General features: G+C 37.0%; 1 protein-coding gene across 2 annotated transcripts in view; it reads left to right on the plus strand.

Moving 5' to 3' along the window:
• Nucleotides 1–15,225, plus strand: part of COL24A1 (collagen type XXIV alpha 1 chain) — a 152,035-nt gene that overhangs the window by 33,617 nt on the left and 103,193 nt on the right. For both annotated transcript variants that reach the window (XM_030033175.2, XM_030033176.2), the window contains exons 8-12: nucleotides 5,431–5,475; nucleotides 7,744–7,797; nucleotides 9,016–9,060; nucleotides 11,262–11,315; nucleotides 12,031–12,075. In XM_030033175.2, coding sequence (XP_029889035.1) covers nucleotides 5,431–5,475; nucleotides 7,744–7,797; nucleotides 9,016–9,060; nucleotides 11,262–11,315; nucleotides 12,031–12,075 — 243 coding nt within the window. The remainder of the gene's footprint in view (nucleotides 1–5,430; nucleotides 5,476–7,743; nucleotides 7,798–9,015; nucleotides 9,061–11,261; nucleotides 11,316–12,030; nucleotides 12,076–15,225) is intronic.

Below are 15,225 nucleotides of genomic sequence, written 5' to 3' on the forward strand. Positions count from 1 at the left end.
TTGTTCTGGATTATGAGACTGACATTTGGGGGCAAGGAAATTAAAATCTTATGGCCATCATGCTCTCTTCCTGCCACAAGAATTCACTCCTTATCTGAGGGTTAGAGACTCTGGAGAATCGTGCTTAGTTGATCATTGGAAATTTTACTCTCTGTTGCCATGTTGTACACATCAGACACTAACTAGAACCATGTTTAAGATAACTTCTGTCTGACCCAGATTGTAAGAATACCAGCTTTTGAACAGCACTACACCTGTAAACAGTTAAAAGTATTTCACGCTTAGTTTTTTAATGACAAGCCCAAATTTATTATGTTTTAAATAACTGATCTTTAGTTATTGCTTTTCAATATATGTAAATAGGTAAACACGCTGTTAGCTCATTGTTATCTCCAGAAATTATTTTCAAAGGAATGCGAGCACAAGTAGCTGTGAAGTAAACCAGCTACAAGAAAAAACTGCAGAAAAATCAAATACCTCCATTTTTGTTTTGTACCCCAGTACTACTGGGGAATTGCTATAATATTGAATAAATAGCATATTTCCAATATTCTTTCTCATCCAGGTAAAAAGGAAGATAAAAAAATCTTACATATGAGTTAATGGTGTCCCAAATTCTATTTGATTTTGACAGTCAGCTTGTGTAACTGAGTAGTTTCTAAACAGTGAGTTATTTGATAGTGAATAAAAACTGTAATGTTCTTCCAGATATTTTTAATAGTGTAATACAAATCTATGTTCATTTCATGGCAATTACTTTTTGTCATATTGACTTTTGTCAGTGTTTTCCTGAAAGACCTAGAAATTTGAGGGGTTTTCTTTATGAAATTCATCATCCATTTCCCATTAGCTGGAGTCGTGGCTTTGGAGAACTGAAGTGGAGGGAATGCTGCAGTGCTAGCTGCCCTCCACTGCGCGTGATCGTCCCATTCCAGGGTGGCTGTGGAGGAAACTGCGTTTAACAAGTTTTCTAACTAGAATTTGCCTGGTTCTGAACTTCCTATGCAACATTATTTGGTCCTTATACAAAAACATGTGTTGTGGAAGTTTGAGGCAAGTGTGCATGTTATTTTCACTTTTTTTGACAAGAATGACTTTGAGAAGCCATATTTCATGTACTTTTGGTTCTATTTTTCTGAATATCTGAGATTGTTAGGAGAGTTTCTTGGAAAGGTTCATTTTACCCCCCCAAAAGAAGATTTTGAAGCCCTCAATACAATAGAACGGCACTAGTAAACTACTGTTTTGGATTAGAACTATAAAATGACATGCTTCTTTTTATAAAGCTGAGAATCTACAGGTTTTTTAATGAGATAGTAAAACAAATGTATGTTAATAATCAGGACTCTGGGAACAGATTATTGTGATTGACTTTATTTTTCATTAAATGCCATGTGCTGGAGTATGTGTCCCTGTGGTTGCATATAAAATATGACATATTTCTCATGCCTGTAGCGCACACTATAAAAAGCCAAGTTTTGCTCGGGGTAGGGCTCCAAATTTCTTCTAGCTTAAGAACAGAAAATCGCATGTTTATGAAGTGTTTAAAGGCCTGTTTTTCAGGCACCTTTTGAAGCAGAGAACCAATGGCAGGAGATGAGGGTTAGTTTGAGGAGAGTGCTGTTTCCAGAGCAGCTGCCTGATCTCATATCTGGGGCTGTCTTGACAGGACCATCTTTAAATCAGCACTCAAGACTTTCCTTATATCAGTCCAGAGACCTCACAGAGCGGAAGCTCCCTCCTTCCCCCTCTCCCCAAAAAGGGCCTCCTTCACTGTACAGACTTACCTCTGCTAGCCAGAGTACTGGGGGGTAGATTGTCAGCCATAGGACAGTACTCCTGGGCAGTAACTTGCCTGGGATCATGCCAGTACATTAGAATGACTGCAGTGCCTGTGTGGTTGCAGGTACTTTACAATGACATTGGAAAAGATTTTTTAAAAGTTTGGCTACAATTTTTGGGCTAGCGTTATTCCCTAATATGTGTGTAACAGTAAATCACGGGAATCTGGATCTATAAAACCCTGATAAAATTCACATACTAAAGTATAATATGGTAAGATACATTGAAGGAAAAAACTTGGTTGCAACCTGAGAGGGTTTCATATTTCCTTTTGTCTTTACTTTTGCATCCTGTAAGGGGTAAGGCAGATAGATAAATTTCAAAGCAGTAGCTGTGGCGATGTCAACATTATGCTCCCAAGTGTCTCCCACTGCTTCTCCTAGAGAGTGCAATTTTCCTTGAGCAGAAGGAAACCTCAACTCTGTGAGAGAAATTCCTCTACTGAATTAGATGGAGAAAAGGTCCATCTTCTATATGTATGCTGGTTTTTTAGTGATATTTCCATTCCTTAGGATATTCAGGCTAAGAGATGCTACGTAAAAGCTTAGTTGTGTTAATAAACATCAGCAAACAAGATAGAATGGAGCTATGAGAAAAAAACCAAAACACAAAAACTGTTTGCCGATGAAGTTTTTCAAAACTAGATGCCGTGTGGTGACAACCTGGAGCTGATAAGGAAGCATTGCAAAGGCTCACGTGACAGTGCATGGCAATCAGTTTATATGCTAGACTTACCCCGTGCCCAGAACTTTCTTTTTCCTGCACTTTTGAAAGACTAGTATCTCTCTGTAGCTGACAGTTGTAGCATTAGGTATAACAACTCACCTGCTGATTTTTAGAGGTTACAGAAACTTCTTGGCTTTCTAGCAAAGTTGCTGGTGTTATGCCAGATGTATTTTAGTAACAAATGCATAGAAATTCTAATAAAGCACAATGGGCACCAGTAAGATGGAAAGACTTGGCTTGAACAGTCCTTGCTGTTATGATTTAACATCTACATTTTCTATATACAGACTTCACTCAGTCTGAGTCCCCCTGTGCTAGGCATATGGTAGAAGTCAGACATTTAAACTTGCTATGAAGTCTTTTCTGAGCCGTATTAGTTGGCAGTAAAGATTTTTCTCTCACGCAGACCAAAGTACTCTTGCAACTTGCTGTGTTTTTGAAATGTGCTCAAAGGCTGTATTGCTGTAATTGGAAGCGTCAAACCTTACTCTTCCACACTGAACTTTTAAATCAGAGCGTTAATCTTCATTAGAAATTGGGAGATACTGCATTTTGCAAACCAGTGCATGTGAACTTGTATTCTTGTTTACTTTCATCTTAGCTTAGAGCAAGCTTGGTCTTAATTTACATGGGTAAGCTCAAGAATACAACCCAAACTAATAAAAACCTAAGAATTTTAAGAGGATTAGCTAAGTCACAGTAAAGGAAACCCTTATGTTAAAACTCTCACTTTGGAATTATATTAATTTTGGCATGGTTTAGCTTCATTCCCAATCAGCATTAAGTGAATTTTAATAAATTAAGGCCATATTAACTCTGAATAAGAATATGGGCATGCTACTCTAAAATATGAGTTCAGAGCAGCTTTCCTCCAGCAGGAGTAAGGTGCTGTTGTGTAGAAACATGCACACCAGTATCAGTCCTCCTTCTTCATCTCACAGTTCCTTGTGTGCCTTCTTTTGAGACTGTCCATGCAGGTGTTCATCAGCTAAACTGACCCACTTTGAAACTAAATCATGATAAATTTCTTTTTGAGTGTTTCTGTGTATAGCAGCATTTGCTTTCCTTTCCTCCTTGTACAGAAATAATAAACTACTGAGAGATCTCTTCTAGCAACTCCTACTTTAGTTGATCATTTAAGCATAGGAGAGGATAAAATTCTGAAATGGATAAAACTCATGAAATACAGAGTGGGCTGGGACTGTAAAACTATATGGCTTTCTGAGGCACATTTTGAAAGCTAAAGATGAGTTACCAGCTTATGCTGGCATGTTTAGTTCTGCTTTAGCAATTCAGTAAAAAATTTGGGTTTAGGCATGCATTAATGTAGTAAATTGGGATATTTCATATTAACTGGTTTGTCCAAGATCAGCTCCTGGCTACCTGTGTTACAGATTTATTTTTTTTCCCTGACAGCAATGCAGACCTGCTTCCTTAGATACAAGATAACATATATAAATTATTTAGACTTAAGCTGTGGGAGAAGATCGAACCCAGAATACATTCTAATTTTGCAAACTGGCAATGCACTCTGTGTGATTAGCAAAATGAAAGGACACACCTGCTGTGTTGGGTTTTGAGAAAATGAGGCCTTTGGGTTTCTTAATGACTACATCTCTTTTGGATCAAGATTCCTCAAGCAAGCCTATAATAGCAAAATTGCAAATTCTGAAGCCTTACAGATGTCATTCTCTTCTATTGTCTAAAATTATCACCAAGCCAAATCATTCCATCTTTTAATTTTGTATATGATAATAAAATTAATTTCATGCAGAAATACTCTTGTGGTCACACAGAAGCTGTTCCAAAACTTTTGGATACCTGATCTGGTGAAATCAGTTGCAGAATTCCTTCTTGTTACAGTGGGTCTCAAGTCCCTACTGACTAATGACTATCATCATGCTGCAAGGCAGCCAGATGTTTGACATCAGCCAAGACACTCCTGCTACTCAGTCAATGTCTTTGAGGCCAATTTTATGATAGATTTCTATCCAGAATAAGGATTGTTTTGGTCTTTCTCTTTCAAGCTGCAGCTTTTGGAACTTGTGTATTCCCAGTACCTCTTGCAAGGGATGTGGAGACCAGACACTTGGCTTCTGCATCAATCATGCAACTGTTAAGCCTCCTTTTTAGGCCAGCTTGTCTGGGTATGTTTAGTACAGTGTAAAGACATCCAAGAAGATTCCCCTTTCATGTGTACCAATGCAGATGGCAGGTTCCAGCTCTATTTTTAATTCTTTTTTTCTTTAAGTGCTAAAATATGCATGAAATGGTCAATGCACAGGGAGTAAAGTTTGACAGCTTCATGATTCCAGCACCATTTCTGGGATGAGGAACAGGCTATTCTCTTTACCAATGTAAATTCCATAATATAAGGGCTGGAATTTGTTCTATGTTAATTTTAAAAAGAGATAGCATGTATCCTGGAAGGTCTGTCTGTCTTGAGAGTGTCCTAGAATAGTCTGGGATGACCCTCTACTTACACCCCTCCTCTGAACTGCCTTGTTCAGAAACGACATCATGACAAGGATTTGGAATGGGGAAATGCACCGTACCAAATCCCATTCTTCAGTTTCAGCAATAACTGGTGACAGCATCCCACGTACTCATTTGTTGAAAAGAGTACAAGTCTGGAACTGTCTTTAAGCATGCTGATATCTTGAAATTGTCTGAACTGCCATGAAGATTTCTTACTCCTCTAACTCAGCTTTCATATGAGCTGCTAAATGTAAACCATACAAATGCTGCAGGCAAACAAGTTTGGATAATTTTATTCTTGATAAAGGGAGATTGGAGTAGGAAAAAAAGGTGCATTTTGTGTGTTTAACTGTATTTATCACGTATCTGTTTCTCTACCTGTAGGGTCTTAAGGGTTATCTGGGACTGCGAGGGCCACAGGGTGAGCAGGTAAGTGATGAAAGCACAGTACACTATACCCTACAGATGAACAATTGAGGATAGAAGAATGCATAATCCAATATAAGTGTTCAATATAAGCAATCAGTGTAAATTACTGACTGCTTAAGGAAATACTTGATAGTTCTTGACCAAGAATTCAGCCTATTTAGAGATCGGTGTGGTAAAAAATGGTCTAAATGAAATGGTAAAGACCAGCTTGTTTTTCTTCAACTACCACAGTGGCTTAGCAGAGGTTGGTGTAAAATTCTTGTTAGAGGCACAGTTTGGATTCTCTCAAAACCTCTATGGATTTAATGCATTTCAAATTTCCTAGCATGTAGAAAATGAAATGGTTATTCAGTGCTTTTTCTCACTTCCATGTCAGTTCAAGAAGCAATCTGAATGGTAAGCTTCAAAGACATCCAATTGCTGATGCGTCTTGTTAGCGTTAATGAAACTCCTAATGGCAGAATAGATGGAAGCATCAGTCTCCTTTTGGATGACACTGAAAGGGAAACTGTGATGGTAACAGATGATAGACACCCGAAGGGAGATGAAAACTCATGAATATCATCCGTGACTTTAATGAGTTTTGTACACAAATCTTAACGAGTGGTGATGTTTATTATAGGTCCACAGGCATTTTTTGGTGATGACTATAATTTAGCAGTGAGATAAAGAGATAGCCAGTGAAAAAAAAGTCAGTCTTAACATCAGAAGTGTGTCTCAATCTTTGAAGATGTTACAGGTGAAAGGTAACCAGTTAGTTACCACGGAGGGGGAAAAAGTGAAGCTTCCATTGAAAAGTAATTCTGCTCATTATTCATGCAATCAAGCATATAAGTTCCTTTGAAGGCAATTCATGTTCAAGAACATGAAAACTGGTGATGTGCAACTGTTTGATATCTCAGTGTTCTCATACTGCTGCTGTAAATATTTTCCTTTGTTATTATCACTTAAAAGTTATGTCAGAGTATTTTCTAAGAGAACACTTTGGATGGGAGAGTTCTATTTTGCACGTAGTTTTTACTGCTGGTATTTTCAGGCCTGGCCGGTGAAGGTGATGAGTTAGACCAGTTACTTGTCATCTGTAGCACCTACCTGTGTTTGTAGTTTTTAGAAGCTTGTATAGCGAGGACAGACATTCCTCTGAATTTGTGAATTGTGGAACTCCTTGAACAGCTGGTAACAAAGGAAAAGTTTTAAAAGATAAGTTGTAAATGCAATGATTCTACTGCTTTTTTAGTTTTTTCATATATGCATATTTTGAGGTACAGCTGAGCCAAAATAGGAGACCATGGATCCTAGTTCCATGACAGAACATCTGTCAGAAGATGAATCACTACCAGTTGAAAGCAGGTGACAGAAGCATCTCAGTGGCAGCTCATTTAAACAAAAAATACTGCAACCCCTTTTTGCATCTGCACTCCTGAGTTCTGCTTCCTAAGACTGCTGTTTCACCATAAATCAGCTGTGAACAGCTCAGAGAGGAAGTCCTCATCCGTTGCTGTGGTAACACTGACATATGACAGTGGGTGGAATGGTCAGGCTGGGAGAGTGTCCAACTAATGGACTTGGCTTGTTTAAAATGAAATTGACTGAACAGAGGTAGATGGAGCTTCCTATGTTTTGGTGGTGGGCCCATGGCATTTGGCACCACTTCAGAAAAGCACATTTTTCTGAAAGTAAACAGTCAGATGTGCAGTTAAGTAACAAAACAACAACAAAAATTACCTGGATTTGATTAGGAGGAAGAAGATGGAGAGAAGTTCTCTACATTCATGACTAATCCAGTGCTATAGTGACCTGATTCTGAAAGAAACAAAAAAATTTGTCTTTGTAAGGACACAAGGATTCTTCTTTAATGAAACATTTAACACATCTATTCTAATACAGCTAAGACCACTGCAGTTATTTCATTATAAGGACCCATCTCCTATAGTCCTCCTCAATTACCTTTTATAAATAGCATCTATGTTTTTAGTGTGGAAATAAGGGGTGTATTGTTGTATTTCACAAAATCTTAGACTACTCTTCTTGTAATGCTTTTTAAAGCATGTGTAACTGAAATTGGTGGAGTTACGTCTGTATGATGAGTAAATTTTAGGGTGTTGCTGTGTAGCTTGCTTAAAAAGCAATTCTTCCATGAGCTTAAGCTGTGTCATATGACTAGATGTTAAGAGAAATGATAAAACAAATAAACTCCAAAGCATGACATTAAACCTGTTTGTCATTTCTTTCCTTTTTTAATTTTTCCCTACCTCTTTTTCCACTTAGGGAATTCCAGGAATGGCTGGCAATATTGGGGCAGTTGGTTACCCTGGCAGGCAGGTGCAGTAACTATACTAATGTCTTTGCAGTTTGGGTTTTTTTGTTTGTTTGTTCTGTTTAAAAATACCATCTTAACTCTTTTAGAACTACTAATAGTATAAATGTATTTGTTGTGTCCTGTCATTTATTGTTGAAACAAACCTCTTTCACATGTAGTGTAGTGCCCTTTAGGTAATGTTGAGTCTCGTGGCTTTTAAACTTGGATGGGTTAGATGCAGTAATGCTGTACCTTTCTGGAATATGAAAATGACATTACCGAAGTACTGAATGTCCAAACACTTTATGCTCCTTCATAAGCCTCTTGTGGTTCTACGTGTTTTATCTTCTTCATATTTCAAGTCCAGAAATGATAGGAAACTGCCTGTTGTAGTATAGTTCCTCCTGATTTTCACCAATGCATTTACTTCGCTGCTGAAACTATTTCTGCAGCCCTTTAGGGAAACAGAACATTAAAACATATTTTTTTTTTTTCCCCCATTCAGATATTTGAGAAGGAGAACAAATAAAGCCAGAAAGCAGCTTTCTATAAACACAAGCATCTATATAAATATTTATTTTATTTTTTTAAATTTACATATAAGCTAACAGATACCTCAGTCCAGTAAAACAAGTAAGACATAAAGTAGAAGTATTCATTATTTTCCCTGTATAAAGGTATATGAGCCAAATTCAACAATTGACTTTGTGGTTTTGTGTCTGCTTAAAGGGTGAATTTGACCAAATACTTCCATGTTTTATTGGGTTAGGTTTGTAATGGCTATATATTTTAAAATTGCATTACAATATTTTATATAGTAGTGGATGATAACATGTTTGTGTTGAATCACATAGAATGTTTAGAGCATTTGGACTACATATGCTAATCTGACATTAGCTTTAAAATAATTGGAAATGTGTCCAAATATAAAAGCTTATGAAAAATCCTGTGAAATTATGTCACTGTAATGCCAGATCACTGAGTCTGGAAAAAAATTTCCTCCCAGAAGAAATAATTTTAATGTAAAGGAAGCTTCAGTCATTGTCTAAGTTCAGCCATGAATTTAATGGGACACCTTTCTGAACATGGTCCCAGGGGACTGCTTGATTACACCCTCTTCAATCCTAATAATTTTAAGGATGTGTTGCCAGTTTACAGTTAACAAATGCTGTTACAGTTCTTTTAAGTAGAGCATATCTGGTTGTTTAAAATGAAGTACAACTCATGTCTTTTTGTAATAGGGCTTAGCTGGACCAGAAGGTAACCCAGGTCCTAAAGGTGTAAGAGTAAGTAAGCATTTTAAGCATTTTGGCATGCGTGTCTATTTTTACCCATACAGTAGATAAGAAAGGGATGAGGAATTTCATTCAGCTCTGCCAGTTGTATGCCCGCTGAACTGCTCTGTCTTTACAGAACCTACAAATGAGAAAACATAGTGTTTCTTTCAAAGTATATGTGAGGATTTAATTTTTTTTTCCATGGTGAGCAGCATAGAGCAGTCTTCCATTGTTGCCCTTCCTCGCACTGGGAATGCATGTAGGCAAGAGAAAGAAAGCAATAGTGAATATGGGTGTGAGAGCTGGGAGTGAAGAGGAGCGGACATTTCCTGCCTGAAGCATTATTTCCATAATGGAAGCTGTCAAGAAGGGAGACATACCTGGCATTTGCAATCTGTAACAGCTACAGAAGTTGATAAAGGGAAACCATCTTGTCACATAAAAAACATAAAAGTGAACTTGAGATTTTAGAATGGTTCAGCTGTAGTCATGTATAATCCAGGGAGTGAAGGCTCTTGATGCTTTGCTGATTCAAGGTTTGCTTTTGATTATTCTTGGAGGTAAAATAGGTTGGCTTTTTTCTGGTTTTGTTTGTTTTATATTTTGTGGTTTTTTTAATAGGCACATGTGCATGCCTATACGTGCTTGTGTGTGTATAAGTATTTTTTCAGACTGTCTCTCACCATCAGGCAGTAGACATAGGTTTCCAGAAACTTATATGTTGCTGGTTCTACCTAGGATTTGAAGGAGCCTTTTGCTAGATGTTTTCAGGCCCTCAACTTGTGTTGTACAGGTTGCACAGCAGTGTGCTGTGTTCTCAAGTATCTATTAAAATAATCTTATTGTGTTGCTAGATTTGCTTTTGTCCTGTTTTTTTTTTAATGTAGTTACTAAAAGCCTTTACCTGCAGCAGCTTCTTAAACATATGTCTGGTTTTGGTGGGTGGGTTTTTTTAATGTCAGTTTTCATTACAGTGATGGGAAAAATTAGTTCATCAGGTTCAAGTGCCAACAGATATTGCACCCTCAGGGATTGTATCTTTTACATTTCTTCGGTTTATTTTTGCTCAGATTCTCAATGCATTTTGTCTCGTTCTCCTCTCAACCGAGAAGACATTAAGTGATCCCAGTCACTTCCTGAGAAGTTGTTACTACTCTGTTTACACAAAGCTAAAAATGGCCAACATATGAGTAATTTTAGGGAAAAACACCTGTCAGGTCTTAAGGCTAAGTCCTGTATATGAGTTCTACAAGCAACTTCCAATAAAAATGATGACGCAGCCCGTTGAGACATACTACTGTGCCATGGAGGCATATGAAAACATGATTCAAAGTATCTTTAGAGCTTTAAGTTTAGAACATTCCTACAATCCGACTATACTCTGCTTCTCAGCTGTTTTAAGAAGCTGTAGAAGAAAGAAGTGCCTTCGTTTTCCTTACTCTTATTAGGCTGGATGACAAGATGGGCACTATCTTTCATAATTTAAAAAAAAAAAAAAAGGCAACCCAAAAACCCAAATCATTACAATCGGAGGACTTGGGGGGGGGGGGCGGGGGAGAGATGAAAGCAACGGATTCTTTTTTAGTAACTATTAAGAATTTTGTTCCAATCTCAGTTTGAATCTGGTAATGCAGAATTCATCTCTACTACTATTTTTGTAAATTGTACTATCATTTCTGCTGAGTCAGCAGCATGTTTCTGTGTCCATACAATGCATTATATGATAGGATTGTTTTCTGACTTTCTGAGAGGAAGGTGGGAAAGAAATGCATTGTGACTGAACTTTAAGAAAAACATTCTGCTTATGACAAGGTAGACTTTCTAGGACTGTTGCATATAGCGGTGATCACACAGTGCTATTAAAGATGAGAACATGTTTTCTGACATATTTCATACATAAGGTTAACTTCAGCTTTTTCGTATTTCATTTATTCTAATAAATAAGGTCTCTGATGCAACTTTGTTTTATTGGAACACTTTCTTAGTACTTCTTTATTAAATGATTCTGTACCCTTATAATAGGAAATTGGTTTTGCTGTTGGTTGGAGAGTAAATTCTAGTCACGTTTAAGTTTATTGAGCTTCACTGGTAATTTCAGATGAGCCTGAATTTAATCCCTGGATCTTGAACCCACGGCTGGCCAATACTAAAGGACAAGCAGTGTTGGTGGGAAGCAGCCTTGTAATCAAGAATTGTTCTTATGTTTTTAGGGTTTCATTGGACCTCCAGGTGGGGCAGGACAACCAGGACCTGAAGGAGAAAGGGTAGGTTTAATAGAACATTAATGAGATATTGATGTGTGGGTGGTAATGCAATATATGTTAGAATGGGAATGGAGAAAATGTACAATGTACAGCTATTCATTTGAGTCTTTGTCTAAAAGCAGAACTGATATGGAAAAAACTAAATAAATAGGTCATATCTGATTAGTGTAATCAATGAAATGCACTGGTGCTAAAGTTAGGTAGGGAGCAGCTGTAAGTTATTGTTTGCATTTAATCTAGAGCTGCAAGGATTAGCGGTATTTTTTTTTATTACCACCGAGGTCCATAATGAGTATTTTTCATTGAAGCAATTTTGTTCAGTCAATAATTAATATTTGTCATTTGTCAGATTATGTTTACAATAAAACCAGTCATGGAAGTCTTAATCTCTGTCACTCTGTGCTTGAGCTTTTTCTTGCTTCTCTTGTGCACAAAGGATGTCTGGCCATGTACCTTGATGGAAGCAGGCTATGGCCCTTCTTCATAGCTGTTCTGATGTGGCCACAGTAAACATAAGCAAAACTTGTGTTTCTGCCCCTCTGTTAAAGGACATTGTCTGTATGATTCTTTGCTCAAATCTTTTTTTTTTTTTTTTTTTTTTTTTAATGGTGGTGCTTCTCACACTGTCTTTTCCAATCAAATGCAGGTTTAATTACTTGAATTTAAGCTATTGAAGAAAAGAAAACCTACTTATGATGGGTTATTTCTTTCTCAGGGCATCCCAGGCTTCCGTGGAAAAAGAGGTCCTAAAGGGAGACAGGTAGAGCTTCTAACACTTGTTACAATTTCTGCTGCCAATGTAAATGCACCTGTAATTCACTCTGTAACTTTAATCAGCTGAAAAATGTTAGTTTTATTTTTTTCCATAGATGACTTTCTATTGTTTCCAGTTAGTACTTTGCAGTACTGCAAATTCTGTGCAGCTTATAACTACTAGATCTTCTGAAGTGATGAAGACTTAACACGATGAGCCTTGTGGCTGGCTACTGATATCAGCTACTTCTTCTGATGAGAGAAACACATAAATATATTCTGTAAAATTAGTGTTAGCACAAGGTATAAATATGATGCAAGTTTCATAAGTCTGATTTTGGTGTTGGTCTGAATCCAAATCAGCTGCTTCTAATGTCTGATATTTCTGGACTATGGTAAATTAAAGCTGTCCTCTACTTAACATATATTTCTACAGCTGAGAATAAACACAAATCTGCCAAGTATACATTATCAAGTTTTACATATTTCCTGTGGTATGTGTTTTGTTTTCTGCTGCAACCTTATTATTTTAGGTCTTTGAAGCTATCCAGGAGTTCCCAATTTTAATGTGCTTGTGGTTTGAGATTAGAAACTGTGATAGCATTCTCCAGTTGTGCACTCGGTTGTGCTCAGCAGTTCAGATGACTTTCATCTAGCATGTTGAACAATCTTGTTCAGCAGTGGCGATGTGATTACTATCGTTTGGCCCTTGATGTATGCTATGAAAGTTATGGAGGATTCCGTTTAATTATGTTTTTGTTTTCTATGTGATCTAACACTAGCCAAAAAAGGCACTAGCCTTCAATAGAATTCCTTTTGATGTAAAGAAAGGCAAGCAGAGAAGAGTGTCATTAAATTGATACTCTGCTCTTTCTGAAGCTGCTATCAAATTGTTAAGGTATAAAATAAAAGTAAGAATCTGTTTTTTAATTATTCAGCTGGCAGGACATGGTGCTTCTGTGCTCTGTTGACCATATTGTAGTTTGCTTATAATTTGAATCAAATGATACTTTGTGCATCTGAGTGTTAGGCAAGAAGGGGTCTGTGCCATCAGTACCTTGCAGTAGTTGGCAGTGGGTTTGCTAGTGAGTCACATGTAGCATTTAAGAAGAAGGAGAACCTGGATGGAAAGCAAAGCCCTGTGCTTAGTGTGGAAAAGGAAAAGGAGGTGACAGAAGGGTACTCTGAAAACATGTTTTGCATTATAATCTCATTCTCAGTGGCAGGTTTCACTGAGGCTTCTGATTGCCAGTGTAGTAGTTTGTTTCAATCCATAACAGTTGGTGCTGTGCATGCTGTGGTAAGCAGGTATTTTTCATTTACAATAAGAGCGCAACTTCTATCAGTGCCAGGCTACGGTCTGGTAAGGACTTTTATTTATATAAATCAATTCAGAGAGGTTTCACATAGGTGACAGAGCACGAAAAGCACCTCTGCACAATGTCCATGATTACCGTCACTGAGTAATGATTCCTTTATAATGTTGTCATTTTCTCAATCCTAAGGTTCATTCCAAATCCTCTCTATGATCTATAAAGTACTTATTTTACTAAAGGCTGCTAATATAGGGACCAAACCAGGAGGGCAATCACATGGGAACCTGGCTTGAAGTACTTTGCTGGATCACAAGCTTAGAGAATGTGTGTTATTTTAACCCCAGACAATGATAGCTGTGATGACAACGTTTTTCGACACTGGAGTTAACAATGTCGGTGCTTTGGGGCAGGGCATTGTCACTAAAGGGAATTTGGCATGGGAATTGCATAGTGCCTGAAGTCAGGCTCCTTACCTTGTGTTCTAGGATGCAACTTATTTCTTTGGACAAAACTTCTCTCAATAATAATAGGGGGAAAAAACCCTGTCTGACTGGCAGAGATCCTTCTGAAAGAAAACAGATCCCAAATATGATCTCATTTTTGGAAGGTCATATTAAAGTATAAGAAAGGTGGATCGTACAAGGAATTGTACACTTATAATTCAAAATGCTACTACTTAGGAAGTTTATTGAATAGTTATTCATATTTGTAACATCTCTGGAATATTTGAAATGGAACAAAATATTCAATTACTGAAATCTTTATTGTGAAGATTATAGAGTGAATTTTAGATTAGTTTTGCATATGATATGCTTTAAAGAAAATATTTCATAGTAAAAGTATATGTATTCGATTTCTCTCCATTGTATGCTTGTAATATGAAATTTGGCTAGTTCTGCAGTATTTCTAATCATTGTCTGTCCTGTTAGTATGATGCTTTTACTTACATGTATAGTTTGACCACATCTGAGGGAATGTTTTTACATAGTTTTCTTCTATATGGGATTAGTTACAACCAGTGATCAATGTGACAGAACAGACCTTGTAAATTATACCAAGAATTTATTAATCAAGTCCATTGTAACTGTAAAAACAGTTCAGGCTCTGTTTTTAAAATTATGCAGAGTTGTCCTTTGTGTGCTTTATGGTAATGTTAAATGTTAATATTGATGTAATAAACCACTTGTTGCACAGTAGTATTATTATATTACATCCAATTTTAGACTTTTCTGACTGTTCTCCTATGTTGCATTTTCCTTTCATTTTTCTACTTACTAAGATACTTTTATCAGCATCAGTTAGAAGACACACGCTGTTGAGAATGGGATTATGATGACTGTGGGTAATCTGTCCCTTTCGTAACTCATGCGATGCTGGGTTCCTGCTGTATATAAACCATCATCTGTGACCTGCATGTATAATCTGGTGGCTGGTAAAACTGTCCCATTGCGTCCTCCATTTCAGTTTTGATGCCTCATTTGTGTATTTAAAAAAAAAAATTATATTCGTGTGTGTTATGGCAATTCTGCCTCTTCCAACATCTACCAATGCTAGGCAGTACAACCAAAATATTATACTGTTAAGGAAAGGGTAGTAAATTAATCTTTGTCTACATCCTATCAGCTGGTAGCTTTTAACAACATAGGCACTGTCAAATACCCACTTTGCATGTGTGAAATTTTACAGTACATTTTCAGAGTTGTGCAAAAATTTGGCCAATGGTGTACAGATTGAGAATCAATGAAATCTGCTTTATTGACCATTAACCTATGAACCTCTACTGTTTAAATGATAAGACAGTAATGATATAAAGACCTGTACTGTCAGATCTTACAATTATG

The sequence above is a fragment of the Aquila chrysaetos genome, chromosome 12 (genome assembly GCF_900496995.4).
Source record: "Aquila chrysaetos chrysaetos chromosome 12, bAquChr1.4, whole genome shotgun sequence".
Lineage (NCBI taxonomy): Eukaryota > Metazoa > Chordata > Aves > Accipitriformes > Accipitridae > Aquila > Aquila chrysaetos.